The sequence below is a fragment of the Labeo rohita genome, chromosome 20 (assembly GCF_022985175.1).
Source record: "Labeo rohita strain BAU-BD-2019 chromosome 20, IGBB_LRoh.1.0, whole genome shotgun sequence".
In the NCBI taxonomy this organism is placed as follows: domain Eukaryota; kingdom Metazoa; phylum Chordata; class Actinopteri; order Cypriniformes; family Cyprinidae; genus Labeo; species Labeo rohita.
The window spans coordinates 24,210,772-24,236,775 of NC_066888.1; the positions used below are offsets into that span (position 1 = coordinate 24,210,772).

At 35.2% G+C, this 26,004-nt stretch overlaps 1 protein-coding gene across 1 annotated transcript; it reads right to left on the reverse strand.

The window, feature by feature from the left end:
• Positions 1 to 335: 335 nt before the first annotated feature.
• Positions 336 to 6,626, reverse strand: si:ch211-202p1.5 (uncharacterized protein LOC103909337 homolog). Its single transcript, XM_051139439.1, has 4 exons — positions 6,487 to 6,626; positions 2,894 to 3,041; positions 1,099 to 1,227; positions 336 to 1,008 (listed from the first exon to the last, which is right to left on the reverse strand). The coding sequence occupies exons 1-4, from the start codon at positions 6,542 to 6,544 to the stop codon at positions 897 to 899; spliced, it is 447 nt and encodes a 148-aa protein (XP_050995396.1). The 5' UTR covers positions 6,545 to 6,626; the 3' UTR covers positions 336 to 896.
• Between the last annotated feature and the right edge of the window lie 19,378 nt (positions 6,627 to 26,004).

Consider the following 26,004-nt stretch of genomic DNA (forward strand, 5'->3'; position numbering starts at 1 on the left):
AAGAAAGAGCGAGTGCAGCTATTCAGAAAATTGCTAGCCTCTAGCACTGTGGAAACACTGAGCTTTGCCATTACCCTCTCCCATCATGAGACTCCTGTTTGATCTCCGGGCACAATGACAGTTTTATCAGTTGCTCTCACACTATACCTCTCTGCAGTTATTTTCTGCTTAACTTCCACTTTTTCTGTACATATTTAAGCTTATTCTCATTCAGCATCATTGCACATTTGAACTATTTACAAAGTTTAAAGATACCAAAAAGTTTACAGATGACAAGTTTTTTGTTTATTTTATTATTTGACTTTTCACATTACAATAAATATTCAGTCATTCATTAGATTATAAATTGTTTCAATTGTCTGAGAAATCAAATACATTTTATCCACTTGTCTGAGTAGTGGAGAGGTATTTATCGTTATTATTATTCCAAAGCTAAAAATAAAAAGAAAACTCGATCTACAATCTTTGACAATGTCCTATTCTAAGCATAAACTGCATGCCAGAACTCCCTCTAGCCAAGGCCGTCTTATATGTTTAATATCAAACATAAAGTGCCCATAAGCTGCTATTGTTCTCAATAAATATCCAAATGTACTCACTATAAGGAAACAAAATTGGAAACATCAAACAATATTACATATCAAAAAGAAGCAATACGGTTTTACAGTATTCTACAAAATACTGACAGTTAGATAATATACAGCATCACTCCTATTTACTTCATATACTGCCAACTATTGAGATGCTAGCATTTCATGACAAGCCAAAGTAATAGAAATTACATCTAATACTGTTCTTCGTAAACCATTCACAGCACACATATTCAGACATATGGTCAGGCTTGCTGCCCAAATAGTACTACACAGTAAGTTACTAAGTAGCTTTTTTCATTTCTCTCAGGTGGTTTGTACTGGATTGTGATTCCTCCGTCTCCTCAGGGAGAATCTAGAGTTGTATCGTTCTTTGTAGTTTCTGGGATGGTACCTTTTGATTGAGGCTTTTTCATCTCTGCGAAAGATAGCAAGTAGTGCATCAGTAAAATATAGTACAGCTGCCACAATGTGTGTCAAATACAGTGAAATTAACAATGGCACTCACTCATGCTGGAGATCCAAGTAAGAGCAAAACCGCACACACTTTGTATCTCTCCTGTCTGTGCATTGGCATCGTTGCACATCTCGTCTCAGACGCATTTGGAGTGAACCCACACCATAGGGAATGACCTGACTGAGAGAAAACAGTGGATGTTTTATCAAACCTACCCATTGTTAATATAGTTTTTAATAATCAAATTTAATAAAGAAATAATTTAATAATAAACTCATTTAGACATTCAGTTAAAAACTGGAAAAACGAGTTCTGAACCAAATATATTGTAGCATATATGTATATATATATATATATATATATATATATATATATTCATACAACAGTTCTTTCTGGTCCTCGAATCTGATTGGCTCATAAGAGTGCGATTTTAGAGTAATACAATCGTTTCACGTTTGTATCACTCCGCTTGCAATATTTCTCACAGCGAGTGTCATGGCGGATGCCCAAATCCACTTTAATTTTAAAAATAATACTGTTTCTGTCACGGAATGTAGTTTTAAGAGTTTTTTAGGCAAGAATGTACTTGTTTAGACTTAAAATGTGTGGTTTGTTAATAAAAATAATGTCTAATTTGAACATTTGAACATTTGATAATTTGACGTTTTCTGAAATTTTAGCTCCAGGGTGTCAGCGGGCGTTCAGTGCTCATGAACCCACCGAGAGCAGCCTCACCTCGTCCAGATCTTTTGGAATTTGCCCCTGGCTCTATTCGTTTTGGATAGGGCTGGGCTATAAATAATATCGATAACGATAATTATCACGCGATATATATACCCTCGATAAACGATAACAGGAGTTCGATAAATGTTCGATATAATGTTTATGTGGCAAAGGCAGAACAAAAGAGCGCTAGTCATTTGAAGCACACCATTTGGGCCGTTTATCCAAACGGCGGAGGCACTAACTGCACACTGGTATTGTGTCAGAAATCTGGGTATATTTGTGTTGAATTTTATTATATTAGACGTATTAAATGTATTGAAGGAGGAGTAATGGAATATAATGACAGTATTTTTTTGTGATTAAGCTATAGCATTTATGCATTTATACTATATATTTATAATGTATTTAGACTATTGTTGTTCATACAAATACCTAGAAACCATATTACATTTTTAGCATAGTACTAAGGTGCTATATTTATGTCAGAATAATTACATTTCACCATATAAAAATGATGTTGCTAAAATTTGTACAGATATTACTGATTTTGAACATAAATCTACACCTGCATCCTAACTTAAGCTACTATCAAATGTATATTTATAAGAGACAAAAAATGTTATATTATTATTAATATTATCGGGGATCACAAACCTGTTTCTTGATTTGAAACAATATTACTCATTAAAACATGCAGAAAGACTTTTTTTTTCGACCTACAGGCAAATCACACGGCTACTCGTGTAATATTGCTCATATATATGTAGGTTTTTGTCCACAAATTTATGAACAGAACTGAATGCCCTGTGCTTAGCATTTTGACCAGGTGTGCGGATTCCTGTTTCAGATATAAAAGACTTGACACTTATTTCACTTCCCGAGAGCCAGACCCTCAATCTTTGGTTTCTGGGTTGTTTTTCACCAAAGGCAGTCTGCCTGTCCTCAGGTCTCTATGCGTGGGCCACGTTAATGAGACCACACACTTAAACACATCCAGACACGTGCTTTCAGCGTGTATAGGTTATCAACATCAGTCCCCGACAGATCGCAACCTCCACTTCTCTTTCTTTTTTTACACAATGTTTTGTTCAAAGACATACACAAACCAATGTTGAAGTACCTGGGTGTATCGACCCATACGATTCCTATGTGGCAGAAGTACACACATTCTCTGTCCTTCAGGTTTTCACAGGAGCAGCGTCTTTCACGACGGTGAATTTGTGGTATAGCATTCACAGATGGACTTTTGTTTGCATGGGACCCTGGGACTGACAGAGACAAAGAAAAGCACTTTAAACAACAGGTAAAAAAAATGTTACAAAAGAGTTCTATTTCAAATACTGTGGTGTTTTTTCTATTCTATTCGGTAAAGAATCCTAAAACTTTAATAGTAACAAGAAATGTTTTTGAGAACCAAATCAGATTTCTGGAGGAAAATTCAGCTTTTCCTTCACAGGAATAAATTACATTTTAAAATATGTTAAAACAGCTATTTCAAACTTTCACATTTTTTACTATATTTTTTATCAAATAATAATTGTGACAACAAATGGTGTAACACTATCTATACAGCCTTCAGAATTCTGAATTGCAGCTAATTCACAGATTCCCAGCTAATGTTTACCCAACGCTTTTGCTTTGATGTGTTACACCTAAAACAAAACCCTTAAAATTTGTAAAAATATTAGTCTTCACTTGATGATATGAGACATAACATGTCTAAGCTGTTGCTGCTGTCTAAACATTTCAGCAATGTTGTGTCTTCGAGGTCCACTTTGTTTTACAAATCCAGTTTTCATGCAGCTTTCATCTCACAGGTTATCAGTTCAGATGTGAATTGCCATGCAACAGCCTTAAAAATGATAAAATCATGTTGACAAAAGAATAAAGCTAAAAACAAAATGGCTTATGGTTGAGCTTCATTAAGGTTGCGGTAAATGAAAAGCCAAGTGGCCCATGTGGACTGTGTTTAAGAGAAGACAGCAAATACGAATCTGTGGCCAACCACATTTTATGCCCCTAGGATTCCAGCAGTGCATGTAGATGCTACAAAGCAAACCACCACTACAGCTTCCGATGGTTGGGGTTTTAAAAGTTGAATCAAAAACAGATCTCGCGCTCATCTGCAACACGGTAACTCTTCGACAGACAAACAAATATCAAAGGAAACGACAAAAGTTACTTTAAAGAATAGAGACTATCGTTGTACTTTCAATTGCCGGAAAAGTTAGGAGATACATTCTTTCATGACGCAAGACGGATGAAGTAGGAACTAAGGCTGCAAGAGGTCTCTGAGGTTTGTTCAGGACACATGGAAGTGGGGTATTAGCAGGACCCCAGTAACCGGAATGACTTCTAAGGTGCTCAGTCAAGCAAGCACGGCCTGAGGCTGTAAGGCTTTATAGAAAAGGATGAAATTGCATGCCCAGGTCTGGTGGAAAGTGATCTGGGAGTGATCACAGTGATCCATCACTAAGACTATGGGGGTCTAACCATAGAAGTTTGATGTGGAATACACAACAAATGGTCTGACTTTTGTTTTGAGGCTGGAAATCAGTTGTCATCCATGTCCTGAAGGCGTCAGCTGAGGATTCCCGGTGAAGTACAGGGGTTAGTTTTCATATATCAGGTCAGGATAATTAATCACAGAGAGTAGCTGAGATGTGGAACTTGGAATTTGTTACAAATCCATTGGAATGTCTGCTTGAAATGCCTGACATAATTCACATACAATTGACTTAAAGGACTAGTTCACTTTCAGAATAAACATTTCCTGATAATTTACTTACCCCCATGTCATCTAAGATGTTCATGTCTTTCTTTCTTGAGTCGAAAAGAAATTAAGCTTTTTGAGGAATACAGTCCAGGAGTCAGTCAAGAAAGTCAAATGCTTTTTACAAAAATGGCAAAACAACGATGTTGGATGAAATATAAGCTAGAGTGTTTTGCTCCACACTACCTTTTTGACCTGAAGTACACAGATGAAGAACTAACCGCACGTGACCTTTTCAACGTGATTATGTAATGCATGAAGTCACAGAATAGAGCTAGTGCAAGACAAGTATTTGTTATTTTTAGAAAATGACACATAAGACCTTTATTCTTCGGCTGGGGTTGTGTAAAGCCCTTTGAAGCTGCATTGAAACTGCAACTTGGACCTTCAACCCTTTGATCCCCATTGAAGTCTACTATATGGAGAAAAATCCTGGAATGTTTTCCTCAAAAACCTTCTTTTCGACTGAAGAAAGACAGACCCGCACATCTTGGATGACTTGAGGCTAAATTATCAAGAAATGTTTAATTCTGGAAGTGAACTAATCCTTTAATACCATCCTACCCTAAAGCGATAAGGACAGTCAGGAAACATTTTCTTCATGCATGTAATATTTTATCAGGCTAGACTTCACTAACTCGATACTGGTATGATGCTAGATGTGAAAGCTAAGGTAAGTTTTGTGGCACTTCTCAGGACAGGTTGTTTTCCCAAGAAAAATTTAATTTATTTGAACCATGCCCTGAAGAAAAAGAGGACTGCCAAGGTGGATCAGCATAGAATTGTAATAAACAAGCAAAGGATTACATAAATTCATAACCACCAACATTGATCCAGAAGATTTCGCCTGAAGAAACAGCAACAGGTTTTAGTTGTTAGCATTAACATGTTAGCAACATGATCCCAAGTAGTTTGACTGCTATTAAAATTAAAAGCTGTGATAATTTCCATCCTGTGGGAGACCAGCAATGAAACTCGAAACTGTTTACAGTATATTATCCTAGCCTAATATCATGCATTGCATACATCCAATACTGAAACTAAAGGGCTTAAAAACAAACCTTTCAGTTACAGTAAAAAACTGTAAGCCAACATGCAACCGTTTCAATTGATTTAAGAAAATTTCCTTTCTAAAACAAACATAAATGATCTTTCTCATTGCTTGAACTAGTGTTCACAGAGACGGCTTGCACTGGCTATGAACTCTGCACGCTATTAAAATTAAGCCTACCCACAGCGCAAAAGCTAGACCGTTCTGAGGCAACTGTTGCTGATTTTGCTGCACCATGAGGGAAGTTACATGTTCTGTGGTCCATAGAAGTGGTGGAAGATGGCCTACATATGGAGAGGTTACACACTTACATGCTTAAACCAGACAGTTTAAGCATTTTACGCCACATTTAACCCTAATTCAACAGTTCAATCTACTATTGCATAACTAACTGCGTATTTAACTGGTGTTACAAAAAAAAATAATTATAGAAATCTATAAAAAGAAATGTGAGTTAATTACAACATAAAATACCAGATATTAAAATTCTGTCAAAATGTACTCAGTCTTATGGTGTTCCAGTGTATGTATGTTTTCTGTGAAACACGAAAGAAGATATTTTGAAGAATATTGGTCCAAACCATCAAAATTTCTACTTTTATGTTCCAAAGAGGAATGAAAGTCATACAGACTTGGAACAACATGAAGGTGAGTAAATGATTTTCCTCAAGCATTAGCAGGAATTTGCTAAACATAGTTAAATATGATGTGAAAATACAGCCAAAGAATAGAAAATACAGAGAATAATGAATTTTTAACAAAACTGTCTTTTGCTAGATAAAATTGTATGTAAACTAGATTAACATTTTTTCAGATATTCACATAGTAGTTCAAGATTTAACAGAAATCCAAAAATTGTACATGTGTAAGAAAGTTGATAGTTGTTTACCTTGTTGTTCCAATATGAAAACAACCATGGTTATTAAGAATAAGAAGGAAAAATCCATAATGCTCCTTTCTTAAGATGCTCAGTACATTAATTGGCAAGCCTGTCTCCTGGATGTCTATCCACAGGAAGAGAGAAAAGCTGTGAGGGGAGAGAGAGCAGGTTGTGGAGTTTTTCAAAAACTTCTGCCACTCTCTAGACACCTCCAGCCTACCACACCCTCCTCCCCCCATCTCCCTCTTTGGATCAGCCTGCCAAGTTGTTCTTCACAATGCTAGGGACAGGTGTTTGACAAGACTCATTGTGTGTGAGTGTCAGTGGGAGAGAGAGGGACAGCTTGTACTCTCAATCCACTGGAAACATTTGTGAAAGAAGGTATCTTCTAAATAAACATTGTTTGTTTCTATTAAGTGCTTCCAACATGGTGCATCACAGATTATAAACTAATGGATTGAGTTCCACTTCATGGGTGAGCTGGCACCACATGGGAAATTTTTGTACACTCTTGTTTTTTCCTCTTCCTGATGCTATGTTAGGAATGGAGGTTTGAAGAACAAAGTCAAAAATACAGCCTGGAGAGGAAACCCATCTTTTCAAAGTGGAAAACCTAGACAGACCAGGTCTTTTTCCCAAACCAAGGGAAGCCCATTGTGGTAAACCTCCATCTTAATTAAAACAATAAAAAGCCAATTGAAACATCTCAATATAAGCATCTGCGTGCCAGACTCTCTTAACTGTGGAGGGTTCCTCTAACTGGTTCAACTTTTTAAAAACAGTTCTTGCTCTTATTTATGTCCATTAATCTTCCATAATCATCTCAAACTTTGCGAAACTTCGTATGACACGAGCTCCACTGCGCAAACAGGCTGGGAGATATGAACTGTGGCGTGAAAGTTGTTGAGAATGGTCCTCAATGGGGCCTGTCATTTAATCACAAGGGGGGCGAACTGATGTATTCTATGCAGCACCGCAGGGGTTATTTTTTCCCACCCGTAGTTCTATTTAGCTCACTTTTTGACTTCTCATTAGTCCAGATTAGGCTTAGTTTTGCATTCAGGAGAGATAATTAAAGGCTGGGAGCAACACAAAACAACATATTTGGTCACAGAGCCCCTGGCTACAGCAATTAGATATGTGAGGTGAGGAGGAAGGAGAACTTCAGAGCTCCAAACGGCTTCTTCCTGCAGCTGTGGGAGAGACATAATGAACAGTTTGACAGACTATCTGAAAAAAAAATGCTCACGCTTCTGAAATTGAACTGTGAACTATGGGACACAGCACCACTACTGTATGTTTTTTCTTTTATTCACCTCGATCTTTGGCGGAGGACAACAGGGTGAGGAAAAAGGTTTTAAATTCTTTGTGCCAATGGCATTTCATATCACATTACATTAACACTTTATGTTTTTATTTGATAAAAGATAGTTTAATGTTTTGTAGCTATATACATGTGCTGAATAAGTGTTTATTAAACTAATATCGCAGCAAGACTTTGGCTAACTGCTTGTAATGTCAAATTTTAATGCAAAATTAAAATCAATCAGTAAATCAATAACTTTTCTGTTTTCACAGAACACTGACCTCTATACGAGAAAAAGCTTTATAAACTTTTCAACAGAATTAGTATTAGCTTGCCAAGCGAGCCTGAAACAATCTGTTCATGATTATCCATCCTGGAGCCAGCAAATGCATTAAAAGTAAAATATTATTGAGAGAAGACAATGATTAAGCTAAACTATCTCTTAAAGTTCTCTTGCTCCTGAAAACCAATGCCTTTAAATGCATAGGTGCAGTGTTTTACACACTCCCCTGGACTTTCACTGACCCCAAACTGCACGTCCCCCTTAAAGCCTCTAATAACATATGTGATTTTTTTTTTCACCACATTACCTGCTGCTGAGGTATGCATAAGTAATCAATGATCAACAATTACTTGTCTCAACCAGAATCTTAATTTCCCTTCTGTAAAATCTTTTATCTTTTTAAGACCAATAAGAGTGGTTAAATCACTTGGGTATGTTATGTTATGTTATGTTATCAACAGTTATGTGACATATTTGGATATTGACCTTAACATCAACTCACACATACGTACACTGGTTTTCATTTTTTTGTGGGGCCATTCCATGGGCATAATGTTTTTTATACTGTACAAGCTGTATTTTCTATCTCCTTCCCCTCACAGGAAATGTTCTGCATTTTTAGATTTTCAAAACACTTCATTCTGTATGATTAATAAGCTTGTTTCCATACAGGGACCAAAAAGTTAAAATTTACTGGTACTATTTTACACATGTGGAGACATTTGGTCCTCATAATGTAGGGAATACCACGTAATGAAATTATATTTTTAAAGAATATTATATAATATATATTTGGTGTATTGAAATTATGTGTACGCATACAGATACTGCTACAAATAATTATTAAAAAATAATCAACGATTTCAGACATTTAAGCATGGACAGTGAACGTGACATCACTTCCTACAATGGGCGATTGATCAGGTAAACAAAAAAAGATGCGCTATAACTCCACCTAGTGTTCAGATGTGGGATTTAGATTAAGTGTTCCTACTACAAGCTTGTTACTAGGCCGGTTTGTAAAGGTAGGTACCCTAATCAGTCCACTTTAAAGTCTTTTTCTGACTCGACAACCATGTTTTGGTTGTCCACACTTTGGCCAGCACAACTGATAAAAACCCTGTTTAATATATATATATATATATATAATCCTCTAAATCCATCTGACGTTTTTTTTTAAATTATAATTTTTTCTGGCTGCTTTGTATAGGTTTCTATGTAAGTACTGGTACCTCTGATTGGGCTGAAGCTGGAATTTAGTGAGTTTGAAGTAAAAGTATTTGATGGACGTATATTATATATATATATATATATATATATATATATGTATGTATGTATGTATATATATATATATACACACTTTTTTAGTGAATTGTTGGCCTTCTGGAAAGTATGTTCATTTACTGTATATGTACTGTATATGCTTGGTAGGGGCTCCTTTTGCTTTAATTACTGCCTCAATTCGGTGTGGCATGGAGGTGATCAGTCTGTGGCACTGCTGAGGTGGTATGGAAGCCCAGGTTTCTTTGACAGTGGCCTTCAGCTCATCTGCATTTTTTGGTCTTTTGTTTCTCATTTTCCTCTTGACAATACTACATAGATAGGTTCAGGTCTGGTGAGTTTGCTGGCCAGTCAAGCACACCAACACCATGGTCATTTAACCAATTTTTGGTGCTTTTGCCAGTGTGGGCAGGTGCCAAGTCCTGCTGGAAAATGAAATCAGCATTTTTAAAAAGCTGGTCAGCATAAGGAAGCATGAAGTGCTGTAAAATTTATTGGTAAACGGGTGCAGTGACTTTGGTTTTCCAAAAACACAGTGGACCAACACCAGCAGATGACATTGCACCCCAAATCACAGACTGTGGAAACTTAACACTGGACTTCAAGCAACTTGGGCTATGAGCTTCTCCACCCTTCCTCCAGACTCTAGGACCTTGGTTTCCAAATGAAATACAAAACTTGCTCTCATCTGAAAAGAGGACTTCGGACCACTGGGCAACAGGCATTTCTTCTCCTTAGCCCAAGTAAGACACCTCTGACATTGTCTGTGGTTCAGGAGTGGCTTAACAAGAGGAATACGACAACTGTAGCCAAATTCCTTGACACGTCTGTGTGTGGTGGCTCTTGATGCCTTGACCCCAGCTTCAGTCCATTCCTTGTGAAGTTCACCCAAATTCTTGAATTGATTTTGCTTGACAAGCCTCTCAAGGCTGCGGTTCTCTCGGTTGGTTGTGCATCTTTTTTTCCACACTTTTTCCTTCCACTCAACTTTCTGTTAACATGCTTGGATACAGCACTCTGTGAACAGCCAGCTTCTTTGGCAATGAATGTTTGTGGCTTACCCTCCTTGTGAAGGAACTGAAATAAATAAACTTTTCCACGACATTCTAATTTACTGAGATGCACCTGTGTGTGTGTGTGTGTGTATATATATATATATATATATATATATATATATTGTGACTGCTGGTAATTTTATCTGCCTCAAGATAGGACTGATTTGACACTCCTTATGCTTTGATGTACTTTAATGTATTTAATGTAATTTTTAATGTGTTTTAATGTAGTTTTGTGGGTCTGTGTGTGTTATCTTTTTTATTTTATGGAATTCCTTGCAAAATGAATGCAGTCAATCTACCGGTTTTCTTTTATTAACGCCCACAACATAGATCACAACAAAGACGCTGCGGTCGTTATGACCTCATGCTATGCAGTGTCTTTTTTAAAAGGCTTAAATTCAACACATAAATAATAAATATAAAATGTCAAAAAAATAAATCGAAGCAGTTTCGCTTCAGTTTTAAATTTATGTTCTTTTAATTCAGCTACAAGGTCACGCTGTGATGTATGGATGCTGTTGGTCACACGGTTTCGCGTGAGTTCACCTAACTTGAACTTCGGAACGCCGCAAAACGCCGAACTTTTCCCACGTGTTTGCTTTTCTGAATGCGAGAAGAAAAGAAGAAAGATGCCAGACTCAATTCTGCAAGCGAGTGATTAAGCAGTGCAGCTGCTACCATGACTAATGCTACAGAAAGCAATGTGCCGCGATCCAGTTTGAAACCGTGACCGAGCAACTCACCGATTCGGATTCACGGATGTGGTGGAAGAAGACCAACCGCACTTATCGTGTGGTGAGTGAGAAATTGGAAACAACACCACCACCACCACCACCACCAACAACAACAACAGTAGTAGTAGTTGTAGCAGCAATTTAGGCCTTCAGGTTAAGCCAGTATTAGGTCATACCTTAATTAGGACATTTAAGTATCTTTTATAAACGTGCTTTAGAAAAATCGTTACTTGTATGCATCTTGATACAAAACAATGGCACTGACATATTTTAAGATATGCCAGTGCAAGTTTCTTTCAGGTTAAACAGCCCACACATGCTTTTTATGTGTTATGTCTTGTCTGTGAATTTTGGGCATAGCATAGCAAATAATAATTTAATATTTATGATAAAAATGAATCAATTTAAAATATCACAGCAACAATAACAAAACAGAAAAATAACTAAGATACGAGTTTAAAATAATATCAATAATACTATTGATTAAATGTATAATAAAATAACATACACAATAAAATAAGTAGTTAAGATGATTTATTAAATAATAATAATAATGTAATATAAAATAACAAATAATAAAAGGATATATGATAATAACATGAAAATAGCTATACTGTAATATTATACAGTAAATACAATATAAATTAACAAAAAATATGTATGAATACAGAAAATACAAATAAGTGCTAGTAATGACAAATAATAAACTGCCTACTGGCCAATAACTCAGAGACTTGGTAGTCTTCGCATCGCAGATTCTCTTATCACAGAGCTTCATGAAGCACTTCAGTGAGTGATGGATTGGCCTCTGTAGTCAACTTCTTGAGGGATAGCTGTCTTGGATGGTGGTGGATAGTGTTGGGTGGTGAGTGCTGTCCCATCACACCATATCTATGGGAATGACCCACGGCGTCAGGTGGTGTGACACACTCACTGACCCATTTTTCACCTGAAGCACTTTTACCATAGCGAGACGCTGCTTTAAATTCTCGCACTGACAGTGACAGATCAATAGTGAGGAATCACTCGGTGGGTGATGGATGGTGTCAAAGACAGCTTCTCGCAAGATTGTTGTCTACAAAAATTACTGGTGGGCACCTTGATACAAAACAATTGCACTGACGTGTTTTAAGATGCCAGTGCATGGTTCTTTCAGTTAAAACAACCTAGACATGCATTTTAGTCATATACCTTGTCTGTGAAACTGGGGAATAGAGTAGCAAATAGTAACAATAATAGAATAAGACAGCAACAATAATAAAATAGAAAAATAATTCATAATAATACAATTAATTAATATTAAATGTATAATAGAACAATTAGTTAAGATGGTCCATAAAATAATACCAATAATATAGAGTAGCTAATAATAATAATAATAATAATAATAGATAATATATTAATAACATAAAAATAGCTATAATGATAATATACAATAAATACAATATAAATTAACACAAAAAAAATTAAATAAAAAAAAAAAAAATAGAATATATATGAATATAGGAAATAACTAAACAGCAGTAAAAATGCTAGTGTCGCAGCTTCACTTATCACAGTGCTTCATGAAGCTTCCCCTTTGGATTGGCCTCTGTAGTCAACTTCTCGTGGCATGGCTGTCTTGGGCGGCGGTGGATAGTGTTGGGTGGTGAGTGCTGTCCCATCACACCATATCTATGGGCGGCGTCAGGTGGTGTGACATGCTCATTGACCCATCCTTCACCTGAAGCACTCTTACCATAGCAAGACGCTGCTTTAAATTCTTGCACTGACAGTGCGAATCGATAGTGAGGCATCGCTTGGTGGGTGACGGATGGTGTCAAAGGCAGCTTCCCGCCAGATTGTTGACTACAAAAATAATAATTTATTTGAATTATTTAAATAAGCAGCTAAGCGATGCGACGACTACCAATCAGGGTACAGAGGATGATCTATCCTTGATAGAACTGAATACCACAGAAGATAGAAGAATATTAGTACAAACAACAAAACAATAAAAATATAATACCTAATAAATGTAAATGTTGAATAAATGCATTTGAAAATGTTCAAATAAAAAAATGCAAAAACAGTGAAAGTGTTTAAAATCCTGGCAATATTTTACATTAAACCATCAGAAAATAAAGTTTCTTAAAGCACACTTCTCACTCTTAGAAGTTTGTTGTCTATGAACAATGTCCAGTGCTAGACATCACAAGATACGCATCTGAATATAATTATATGAAATATATGCATTTTCTAGCCAATATAAAATTTAAATATTTGCTAAATATATTATAAACAGTAAGGCATATATTTCTCAAACTGAAAATAGACTTAATTTCATCCTTCATATAGCATATGAATATAAATATATTTCAAAATGTATTTCAGAGTCATAAACAAACATTTCCAATCTTTTAGTCATACATTAGGCTAAATGCAAAGTTGAAATGAGTTTATTTGCAAAAAAAGATATCTGTGTTATTATTTTTATAAACCATGTTTTTTATTGTGTTTTGTCGTGTTTTATTGTGTTAGCTGTATTTATTTATTTTTTATTTTTGAATTAATATTATTTAATCAAAACAACCCAACTGCAGTTTGATTGACATTACTTGGAATGTAGGGGGGGAACAAAAAAAACTAAAGAAAACATGATTTTAGAAATCTGTTTTTTGCAAATGAACTCCTCAAATGTAGATTAAATGTGTATATTAAAAGTGTAATTATTTAGTAAATTTCATTATTTTTTATTTCAATGTTTTTACTTTTTTTTGTATCTGTTTGTGGAATCTTTTTCTCTGTGAACGCTTTGCTAATTTTTTTCCAGAAATGGTTTCTACTGGTATTATCCCAGTTTTTTGTTGGGATTAATATCACCGGTTCTCAGCTGTTTCAGTGTCTAATGTGTGTTGAGCGTTACCTTCCAGTGGTTCATCCTCTAACCTTTCTGAAGTGCAAACCTCTCAGATACAGAGTGATCTGTTGCACTGCAGCCTGGATAGTTATTCTTGGATCCTGTATAATCTCCATGCTTAGTTTTCTTATATTTACTATTTATGTGAATGTGGTTTCTCTCACTGCAATTTCTATGCTTCCTCTCTGTCAAGTTGTTCTGTGTGGCTGTTCTCATAGCTCTAAAGCAGTCAGGACCAAGTGAAAGAGAGAGGAGGAAAACCACATGAAGAGAAGAGTATTTTATCTATTTTTTATCATAAATTGATTGTTTTATGTTGTGACAAGGCAATTATTGCAGATTCTCTGGTCAGTTAACCTAAACTGTACCTTTTTTTGCTGACTGTGTGTGTAATTTTGCTCAGATCTCTTTCCATAGATCACAACTGCAAAATTATTCCTTTGTTCTTCTGGTTCTGGTTGAAAAAAAGATAAACTAATGAAGACATTTACTGATCCTCATTCATGTGCCAACTTCACATTATCTTCGTTTTGACAAAAAAGGCGTAGTCGAAATTTAGATGTTGATCTTCAGCTTCATATCTGGTCTTCCTACACACACTTATATGATCTGGCTCATTGTCACAGTTAGAGGAAGTGGAATTGTTTAGTGTTACCAAGTGAAAATGTAATTAAACTTTATCATTGGAGGTATCATTGGTAATTTAGCCTCATCATTAGACACAGACAAGCAGGTATTCTTATAAACAGTATATTACTGTTGGAGTTCCTCAGAGTTTCTGAATTGGAATTCTGACTTTTTGTTTATAATTGCAACACACCATAGACGTTTCTGTCCATTTTAAAACCTGTTAACCATCATTACATACATGTCACCAAGCTATTTTCTTTACCAAGAAGTTTCTGAACGTTATTTGATTTTCCCTGTAAAGTGACATGGCGACTGTCCTGTTTGTGTTTTGCCACACTTTCTGTGCATGTGTATACTTGCATGTTTGATTTGAATGTATTTTCTTAGATGTGCGTTTATTTGTGTTTTAATTGTTTGCATGAAGGTGATGGCCTGTATGTGAAATAAGCCATGGATGATAAAAGATGTACTTTTGCATCTGTGGCTTAAATGCATTCCTTTTGTTTTCTGAAGCTACCAGTAAATGGTACCACAAAATTGAGTATCATAAAATGTGTTATTTCCACTTATTGTTTGCATAGCTGATGTACTGTGTGATGGTGAGAATATAAAATCATTACTTGTGAAATCTAAGCATTGAGACTGAACACTCACTTTTCAGGTGACAAACTCCTTTTAATTCAGATAATTTTCTTTGTTGTCCTGTGTGATACTGAATGGTTTGATTGTTGTAAGTCATACTATAGGAGTTATGAGAAAAATAGATGGATTTGTTATTTTATAAAAAGGTCTGAGTTCTGCTTTCGTCATTGGAGGTGATTTACTTGAGGTAATTTAATTGAAACCCAATGTTTTGTACTTACTCAAATTATTTGATATTAATTTTGAGGAATTTTACATTGAAATGCAACTGCAATTCAGTTTTAGTCTGCATTATTTTACCTTCACAACAGGATGTTATTTAACCGATTTACATGTAGCCTGGCTACTAACATTAACCATGGTATTTGCACTTCTATTTATTTTTATTTTATAGTTCGAGGATAGACGAGGAAGACATGAGTAACTCTGCAGTGAACCTCACCATTAATGAAGCATCCACCAACTCCACAACATTTGTATTTAATGAAATTGACATCCTAGAATTTAATATTTTTGGCTTCAGTTTTTTGTTTGGTCTTCCAACAAACACCTGTGTGATCTGGCTCATCATCACAGGAGCAGGAAACAGAGCTGCATCAGAGTTCTTCATGCTCAATCTCTCTGTTTGTGGGCTCTTTATGTCTTTGTACTCTTTGCTAACTTTTTTCACAAAGATTTTTGTGTTTCCAAGTCTAATATCATCAGCTGCATTTTTCTTAGGAGTTTGCATCACTGGTTTACCACTGTTTCAGTGTCTGATCTGTGTTGAGCGTTACCTGGCAGTGGTTCATCCTGTAACCTTTCTGAAGTTCAAACCTCTCAGATATAGAGTGATCTGCTGCTCTGTGGCCTGGATAATCACTCTTGGATCCTGTTTAGTCTGCATGCATATTTTTTGTGTAGTTCATTTTTACACGTATGTGTGGTTCTTCTCGATGCAATTTCTGCTGTTCCTCACCATTCAGTTGTTCTGCTGTTTTGCTGTTCTCAGAGCACTGAAGCAGTCAGGACCAGGAGAGAGAGGGAGAGATAGAGTAGAAGAAAACCATGTGAAAAGAAAAGCATTTTATCTCATTCGAATAACTACTGTGAACACAGTTATCGCATATGCTCCATTAACTATAATTGCACTGATATTTTTTGTGACAGAGCACTTTCCTTTGATTCTCTGGTCAGTTGGTTGTTTGTGTTTTACACTGGCTGGATTTTTACCACCGTTTTTTTATCTGCATCAAATTGGAAAACTCTCCTGCCTCTGTATTTGTAACATTTTGACTTAATGAATTGTATCATTATCCTTATATCAGAATATAAATGTGTACCTTGAATGCAATGTTAGTCACTTTTTCTAAAAGTTTTTTGCCAAATGCATTAATGTAAATGATATAATTTAGAATAATATGGGTATTGTGTAAACTGACTACATTATGAAAATTGACAGGGTAGCTGCAAAACATCCTTTTCAGTTTTCATAATGTAGTCAATGTGAAATGTACCAGAGCTTATGATTGTTTTGACTATCAAGGCTGTTGGTTTCTGAACATTTTAAAACCAAATGATGACCTATTAGGGGTGTGCAATTATATGTAGAGTGAGTTCTACTTAAATGTGGGTCAGTTAAATATCCAGACATTTTTGCTATTTTTTTTAATATAATTTTTTATGATCTATACAATAAACATTTGAGGTCATGTCCTTCAAAACAAATGGTATTTTCTGGAAAAGTGGGCCACTTTTTGTTAAACGTACATTTTAGTTACCCAGACTACACTATACATACTTTTGAAAATACGCAATATGGCTTGAAGAACAAAGATAACCTATATATTGTTGCAGTTGTGTTTGTCACAAGTTACTTAGGACATTAGTTCTGTGAGGCATATGTTGACTTTCTACCTGAGAGTATGGAAGCCCGTTTCCGCCGCTGAATTAAAATGCGACTTATCTCACAATTCTGACTTTTTTTTTTTCTTCTCAGAATTGCATGATAGAAACTCGCAATTCTGACTTTTTTATATGTATATGTGTGTGTAAATTTTTATTTTTAAAGAGGTGTCTGGATCACTAGTTGTTTTTCAGCAGGTTTCTCTTTATTTTTTTTATTGAGCTAATGATATTTTCTACCCCTATAAATAATCCTCAATCCCACATTTTTACTACTATATGTTTGTATAATGATTTGAATAATGGGCCTTAATAATGTTTAATAACATTAACCGCATATTTGACTGTATTGTTTGCATGCATATTTTTTATGTGAAATGTTGCATATGATGCTGTACAAATGTATCCTTGTGACAACTTTAAAGACAGACTACAAAAACAGAAGAGTGGTATTTACATCCAGAGATTGACATTCACTCTTCAGGTGACAAACTCATATTTTTAATTCATTTGTTAAGGGTCATAGACAAGTAAGATGATTTAGCTTCTAAGTAAATCAGGTTGAGGTGTTGCGTATTATATACACTTTTGTATCAAGTATACAAATGTTGTCCTTGATCTATTCAAGAACGTTTTCGAAAATTTGATTTTGTATATAACGTCAGATTAAAAAAAAACAAACAAAAAAAAAAACTAAATAGTACATTGTGTGATAATGAATGGGATTGTATATTATTTTAAAGTAATTTAATATGTGAGTGCAATTGCCTTTTAAGTATTAAAAACATTGTTATACGTTATTGTCTTTAAATTACCTGTGCATAAAAGTAATTTAATATTGGAGTGTTTTGGTTATTTGGGTTTAAATTGGGAACTCTGAGACTGGAATATAGTGTTTTGTTTTTGCGTAATAGTTTTGATTTTCATGCAGTCTTAATTGCTTCATGTGTTTGCGTTTCTCTCTTCAAATAGATCACTCAGAGTTCCTCAACCTCAATTTCTTGCTTGGTGAGATTAGTAACTGTTTTAAGGGTTTGTTTGTTCTACTGTCATTGCAGTTTTCAAGTTTCAAACCACTGGGACAATTTTTGCAAGAACTCTCCATCGCTGGTCGTCTTTTGTTTTAGTGTCTTGTTTTGATCGTTATCTGGCAGTGGTTCATCCTGTAACCTTTCTGAAGTTTAAACCTCTCGGATAAAGAGTGATCTGCTGCACTGCTGTCTGGATAATTACTTTTGGCTCCTGTTTATTCTGCTTGTTAATTTTAATGTCATTCGCCAGGGACATCTATATATGGTTCTTATTGCTGCAGTTCCTACTTTTCTTCTCCATCCATTTGTTTTGTCTTGTGGCTGTTCTCAGAGCTCTGAAGCAGTCAGGACCCGGAGAGAGAAAGAGAAGGAAAGCCCTATGAAGAGAAGAGCATTTTATTTCATTCTAATAACAACTGTTAGCATGGTTATCATGTATGTTTCATACACAATAACAGGATTCATTGAGATTTTGACAGAACGCCATTTTCCAGCTCTTTGGTTTACTGCTGTTTTATGTTCTGGCTGGATTGGTGCAGCCAGTTCTTTTTCTGGGCCGAGCTGGAAAACTGCCACTGTTCTCCATGAAACCTGTTAAAGTAAGCAGCTGTAATGTAAACAGCATTAAGTAACAATTTACTATTTTCATTTCAGCTGAGTTGATTGATTGATTGATTACAGAACATGTTAGTGTGGCCATCAGTCATTTGTAACCATGGACCACAAAACCAGTCATAAGTAGCATGGGTATATTTATAGCAATAGCCAAAAATACATTGTATGGGTCAAAATGATCCATTTTTCTTTTATGCCAAAAATCATTAGGATATTAAGTAAAGATCATGTTCCATGAAGACTTTTTGTAGATTTCCTACAAGAAAATATATCAAGACTACATTTTTGATAAGTAATATACATTGCTAAGAACTTCATTTGGACAACTTTAAAGGTGATTTTTTTTCTCAGTATTTTTTAATTGAATTTTATTTATTTTTTTGCACCCTCAGATTCCAGATTTTCAAAATGTTGTGTGTTTCAGCCAAATATTGTCCTGTCCTAACAAACATACATCAATGGAAAGCTTTTGTATTCAGCTTTCAGATGATGTATAAATCTCAATTTCAGAGAATTGACCCTTAAAATTGGTTTTGTGGTCCAGGGTCACATTTATATCAAAATGATTGATTAAGTGGTTTGGTTTTTGAATAAAGCAGTCATTACCATTTTCCAGTTTAAGAGTCGTCATAGAGATTTTATTGGACTTGTCTTTGCATTTTTTGCATTTGTGTTTATACCGCAAATAAAATACATTGCCATGCTTGTGCATTTTGGACCACCATTATTATGTATTAATTTTTGATCCCTTATAATATTTACTTAAAATAGAAGATAGAAGTGCAGTATCGAAGTGCATATTTGTTTTCTGTTTCTATGCAGTCAAATGTGTAAGCAGTTTTTGGATGTATCATTATGCACCTCATGATTTATTTATTTTTATTAATTTGCATGTCTACTTTATATGAAGTGTTGTGTATAAAGCAGTTTATTCATTTGACAGCTTTATAGACAACAAAAACAGCACAGAGTAAGTATTATTCAGTCTTCTTGGATTTTAAATTTGGAACTATCATTGACTGTTTTTTTGGGGGGGTTTTTTTGCATAAAGTTTAAGCATTTTATGTGTGTGTTTGTCAAATGTGGTTGTTACACTTGTTTGTGGTCTGTTTGATTTGAATAAATGCTTCCTGCTTAACCCAGTTTTGCCATTGTCCAGATTGAGGGTTGGGTGCTAAACACCTTGTTGAGGTTTTTATTTTGCAACCATTTTCCCTTACCTAACCTTTAGTGCATATGAAATGAGTTTTTGCCTTTGAATTTTCTTTTTCAAATGTTGTGTATTCCTAAAACCTTACTCTGTAAAAAATGGTGTTCAGTGTGATATTTAGTATTTAGATATACACATTTATTTCATTTTGGTGCTTAGGGCACAGTTTGACAATATGCACAAAACAGTGCAAATATTACCACTGAATTTGATAAGAGGAAATCTGCCCATGACCATTAAATGAAAAAGGTATTTTTGTAAATGTTTCTGCTGTATTGCCAATGTTTTTGGAGCATATTCTATTGTGCTTTTGTTTTTAGTTTTTACATCGTTTTCTTAAGAGGTTAAGAATTTTCGTTCTTTATGTTTTGTGAGTCTGACCCTGAATCTTATTGTCTGAAAGAGAAAACTCTGAGCTTTTCAAGAAAGAAATGAGCAGACAGAGGTTTCATGGCTGATTTAACTGTCACACCATCAACACATGTACAGGTAAGTTCTGGCTACATTTGACTGCATGGAAACAAGGGCCAGCATGAGAATTAAGGCCTAGAAATCAAGAAGCCAGATATTACAAAGGGGTTACATGTGAATATTTTCACACAGGTTATTTTCCCAAATTGCATTGACTGCTCTAAAATATGAGACAAAATGTTTCAGAAGTTTAGGAATAGGACACATGCTTATTCAATAACTAATTGAATTCCATATTTGGGTTTATGTATATGCTTTATTTTTTTTAGGATTAACTGATCTATTAACGCGATCGACGAATCCATCGCTTGCCTCGTCCCGTGTGTGCGCGTCCACGAAATGCGTGTCTCACTGTGAATACGTGAGACTTGAGAGCCAAAATCATGTAGGTAAACATGTACATTTACTGTGGTAACTGTACTTCAGTTTATGTTTGTTTATGTGCAGTCATCACTTTATTCCCTCACAAAATTTAACCATGGTTTTGAAATTTAACCCTCCACCAAGCCACCCCCAAAAAAAAAAAAAAAAAAAAAAAAAAAAACAAAAACATGGTTACTATAGTTAAACCATGGTATCCACAATATAACCATGGTTTTGCTACACTAACCAGCTTAATCATGGTATTTGTAGTAAAACTGGGTATACAAATGGTAATCAATTCACCAAAAAAGAAAAAACATGGTTACTACAATAAAACAACGGTTCATTTTAATTCACTCGATATCGACTTTTCTGTATTACAGCATTCTTATATTACAGTATTTATATTTATCACCAGGGCTTAATGTCATTTGATTACTGATTTAATGACAGATACATGGTAGTTATGTCCATCTGAATATTTAGGCAACACACAAATTGATTTAGGGAATCAAAATGCAATTTCTTTATATAATTTGTATTCATATACAGCAGCAATGTTGATTTAAATGTATAAAGCATACGCTGCTTCACATTGCTTACTACTAAAATTAGCCTAAGTCTGTTGTCTTTTGTGCTGGATTTTTGGATTTCACTTTTATCTAGCTTTGTAGTAGCTAAGATAAGTTAAGACTAAGATACAAAAATACATCAGCTTGTCACGGGTCAGGAAGTGCTAATGCTTTTTTCTTTCCAGAGTGAAACATAATGTATGCTTTTATGGTAGTCTTACTGAAAGTCCTTCTAACACAGGTTTACCACATCCTGTCTCATATTCAAGCGCTGGGCTCGGACTCACATTCTCGGGGAAATTAAATGTGATTTATTGCTGATTATCCCAGCTGGAAACCTGGGAGCCGGATGCATAGAATGAAATAAGCTTAGTGTCATTTTTATTTTTTCAATCTGAGACACTTTCTTACTGAAAACCACGCACTTTACCTTTGATTACAGAGTGAATGCTGTTCTACACAGGCCTGTTGGGTGACTGTTCCAGACAGCACTAATGGAGAGGTGGTGACTTTCATAGGAAGTTGCTTTTGAGAGGGTGTCAGCCATCATTTCGATCTCAGATAGCATGAGAGCTTGTCAGGTACCGATTTTGTCTGCTTTACACTAAGAACTGCTTGAACTTTTCGTGAAAGGTTCACAACCGTTCTGGGGCCAATAATTTGGCGTACATTTTACCAAAACTTTCTTTAAAGAAATAGCTTACCCAAAAAAGAATATTGTTTAATAATCTTCTCAACCATATGACTTTCTTTAATAGACCGCAAAAAGAGACAGACTGAAAGTGAACGATAAAGGCTTTTAAGCTTCAAAAATGGCAAGTGATTAATTATTTTTTGAAAATAATTAAAAATAAATGCAACTTGACAACACCTGATCAGCATAAAAAGACTACTGAGTAGGTTTTCTAAGAAAATACTATTTTAGTCTTTCTACTTCAAAATTTCATGTTTAATTTAATGTTTTACTTATTACTGTCCCAATTATTTGTGACATTTGCTAGTAATTTCTAAGTGTAAATTGTAAATCCTAATATATATTGTGAAATGAAAATAGCACACATCCTGATTGCACTACTGCTTCTAACAAGTTTATGGATCCTTTAATTCGTCAAATGTGACAATCTGTACATCAGCATTTTAATTGTTCTGATAATCCATAAAACCACTTAAGGAGCATACGAATTAGATAAGACAACAAAACTAATTAAAGGTTAGGCAAAAGATAATTAGGTTATTTTTGAGCTGAATCACAGTAATTACGCAACCAGAAAAACACACGTTGGTCAACTGCAACTTGAAATACCGAAAAGATTTTGAAGCTATATTTAGATAATTGGGCTCAGGGAAAGGTCTTAAAGAGTTATTGGCCAATTTCTCTGAGGGGAAACACTGAAAGCAGTGGTTACAAATGCAAATTTTGTCTAATGACTTACCTCTCTACATTTTTTTTTTCTTTGTATGGACATGTGTGTGTGTTTTGCTTAAAAAGAACACACACACACACAGACAATAATAGACAAACTTTACAAAAAATAGTTTTAACTCCTGTTCATACAAAAACCTATGGAATCCCATTTCTACCACTGAATAAAAAATGTAAAAAAATGTAATTGCAACTTTTTTATCTTACAATTCTGACTTTTTTTTTCTTGCAATTGTGATTTTACATTTTGCAATTCTAATTTTTCAGTTCTGAGAAATGAAGTCAGAATGGCAATATATAAAATAGCAATTGCGAATTATAGTCAGAATTGTGAGATTTAAACAAAAAATTGTGAGAAAATTAAACTTACATTTGAGAGAAAAAAATAATTGCTCTGACTGAATTCTGAGTTTATTTCCTCGCAATTGTGTTTATATCACACGATTCTGACTTTATACCTCGCAATTGTGAGTTTGTCACACAATTCTGAGAAAAAAGTCAATTGCAAGTTTATATCTTCTAACCTTATTTTTTTAGAATTGTGAATTTATATCTTGCAATTCTGTCTTTATTACATTCAATTGTGAATTTATAATACAAAATTTTGACAATATGAGTCTTTTTTTATCTCACAATTCTAAGAAAAAACCTAAAAAAAAAAAGGATTGCTAACTGAATTCTTACTTTATTTCTCGCACTGGCGAGTTTATATCCTGCTATTCTGACTTTATAACTCGTAATTGTGAGTTTGGCACATAATTCTGAAAAAAACAAGTCAAATGCGAATTTATATATCTTACAATTCTGACACAATTCTTTATTTCTCAGAATTGTGAGTTTATATCTTGCAGTTCTGAATTTATATCATACTTGCGCGTTTATATCTTACAAAAACATCTGAATTGCAATATGAACTTACAATCTGTGAGAAAAAGTCAGAATTGCAAGATACAGACGCATTTGCGAGAAAAAAATAATTGCTGTAACTGAATTCTGACTTTATTTCGAGTTTATATTCTACTATTCTGACATTATAGCTCGCAATTGTGAATTTGTCATGCAATTCTGAGAAAAAAGTCATAATTGTGAGTTTATATCTTGCAATTCTGACTTTATAGCTCACACTTGCACGTTTGTATCTTGCAGTTGTGAGTTGCAGTTTGTATTTTTTTATTCAGTGGCGGAAACAGGTTTCAATTTAAACCTCACATAATCGTTGTAATGTAATATAAATAGCCATGTTAAAACAAATGTTGTTGGGAAACATCCAGTATGGCTTTGCATAGTTCTGTATTGTAAACAACATGTTAAATGTTTCACACTGTGCTAGAAAAGTGCAACTGGCAGTTTGCAATTTATGATACCATCAGTGTACAGCAAGATGACGACAAAGCGTTCTAATTATAATGGATTATCAGAGGGTGGGCAGCCCTACAGTGTTCAACTGGATCAAAATGCGTCAGCTCTGCAAGAACAGTACTCTGTGTCTGCCATGGCTTACTGGATATGCCTTGGCTGAAGCCAGCCTGAGAGCCACTTAATAACAGTGAAGAACAGATTTTTCACCATATGCCATGCAGGTCTTGCTGGGCTTGCTTCTACTACCCCTACTATTCTACTGCCCGCCTGCTTGTCTGCCTGCCTGCCTGATCACTTCCTCCCTGCCACTGTACATTACACGTCTCTATTCCGCTCGGGTGTGGAATCGTATGTCCATAATGTACAAGATACGATCAAAAGCAAACCTCCAGGAGAAGACTAAGCACAGCTAAACATCCTCTCCTGGCTCCCACCCTGCGAAAACATGACGCCTTTGAGGCCATCGGTGGAATGATTTAGAGTTCTGCATTAATGGTTCTCCTGCGCTTTGGCCGGACTCCTGCTCTGTCTCCTTGGCCCTAGTCTATGGATGGAAAGTAACCTCTCTGTATGTACCTGCACGCCTACGGCTTTTCCACAAGCCACCAAAGCAAAACTTATGCTGTTCTTTCCCCAAGTGTTTCCAAATGAATCACTTGTAAAGGTGGCAGCGGTGATCGCAGTTTAAACTCCTCTGACTTTCCTCTGTCTCATCCTGCCTTCTAATTTTTTTTTATTGAACTTTTAACTTTACTTTCTCGGGAGACTGCTATGCTTCATTCACAGTTTAGAATTAGTGATTAGAGATGGTGAAGATATTCATATTGTCACGTCTAAACATAGCTCTGTGTAGAATAGGTATTAACATGCAAAAGTTTGGAATGTGTTGAAACCACAAACCAATCAATGTTTGAAGCGATGCAATAGAAAAACCACTTTGGTTCCCACAAATAACCTTTCTGTTCTTAAAAGAATCATTTTTTTCTTAGTGTAAAAAATATTTCAATAATCTGAAGAACCTTCTGTGCAGTTAAAATGTTCCAATGAAGTTTTCTTTCCCCACACTCTGTGTTTAAATTCTGCTATGGTTAAAGGGGTCATCGGATGCAAAGTTCACTTTTTCATGCTGTTTGAACGTTAATGTGTGTTTGCAGTGTATGTTCAAATCTACCCTATAATGATAAAAATCCATGCAGTGGTTTTTAATTAATCTGTAAAAATAATATCCCCTTTTTCAAATCGAGCCATTCTCAGATCAGCTGTAACAGTCCGACCTCAATTGTTTCGATGCCGGAGCAGGGATGTAAATTAGACGAATATCTCAGATTAAGTGATTGAGGTGTTGTGTTGCTGGATGTAATAATGAACGTAGTGGTCGTCATTTACTCCCGACATCTGAGCCGCTGAAGATGCAGTGGATTAAGTTTGTTTGTGAATGGAATGGGCCTCCCGATCTACATAAATGCGTTTATGTTCACGCAAATAATTCGTGATCCAGTTTCACCTACAGCATAAGAGAGTATAAGGGTTTTTTATGAATCTCTGCAATCACCATTCCTAATAACATGCTAGTTAGCAAGTTTAGCGGCTAAACGTGGCTAAATGCGGCTAAAGTAAACAGGCTCGTCACTCCACAGAGAGAAGAGAGGGGCGGGGCAAGCAGAGCTCATTAACATTTAAAGCAGCCTCGACCAGAACAGGATGATTTTTGCAGAGCTGATTTTGGCAAGGTAAAAAGGGTGTTGTTTTACACAACCATTGAGAAT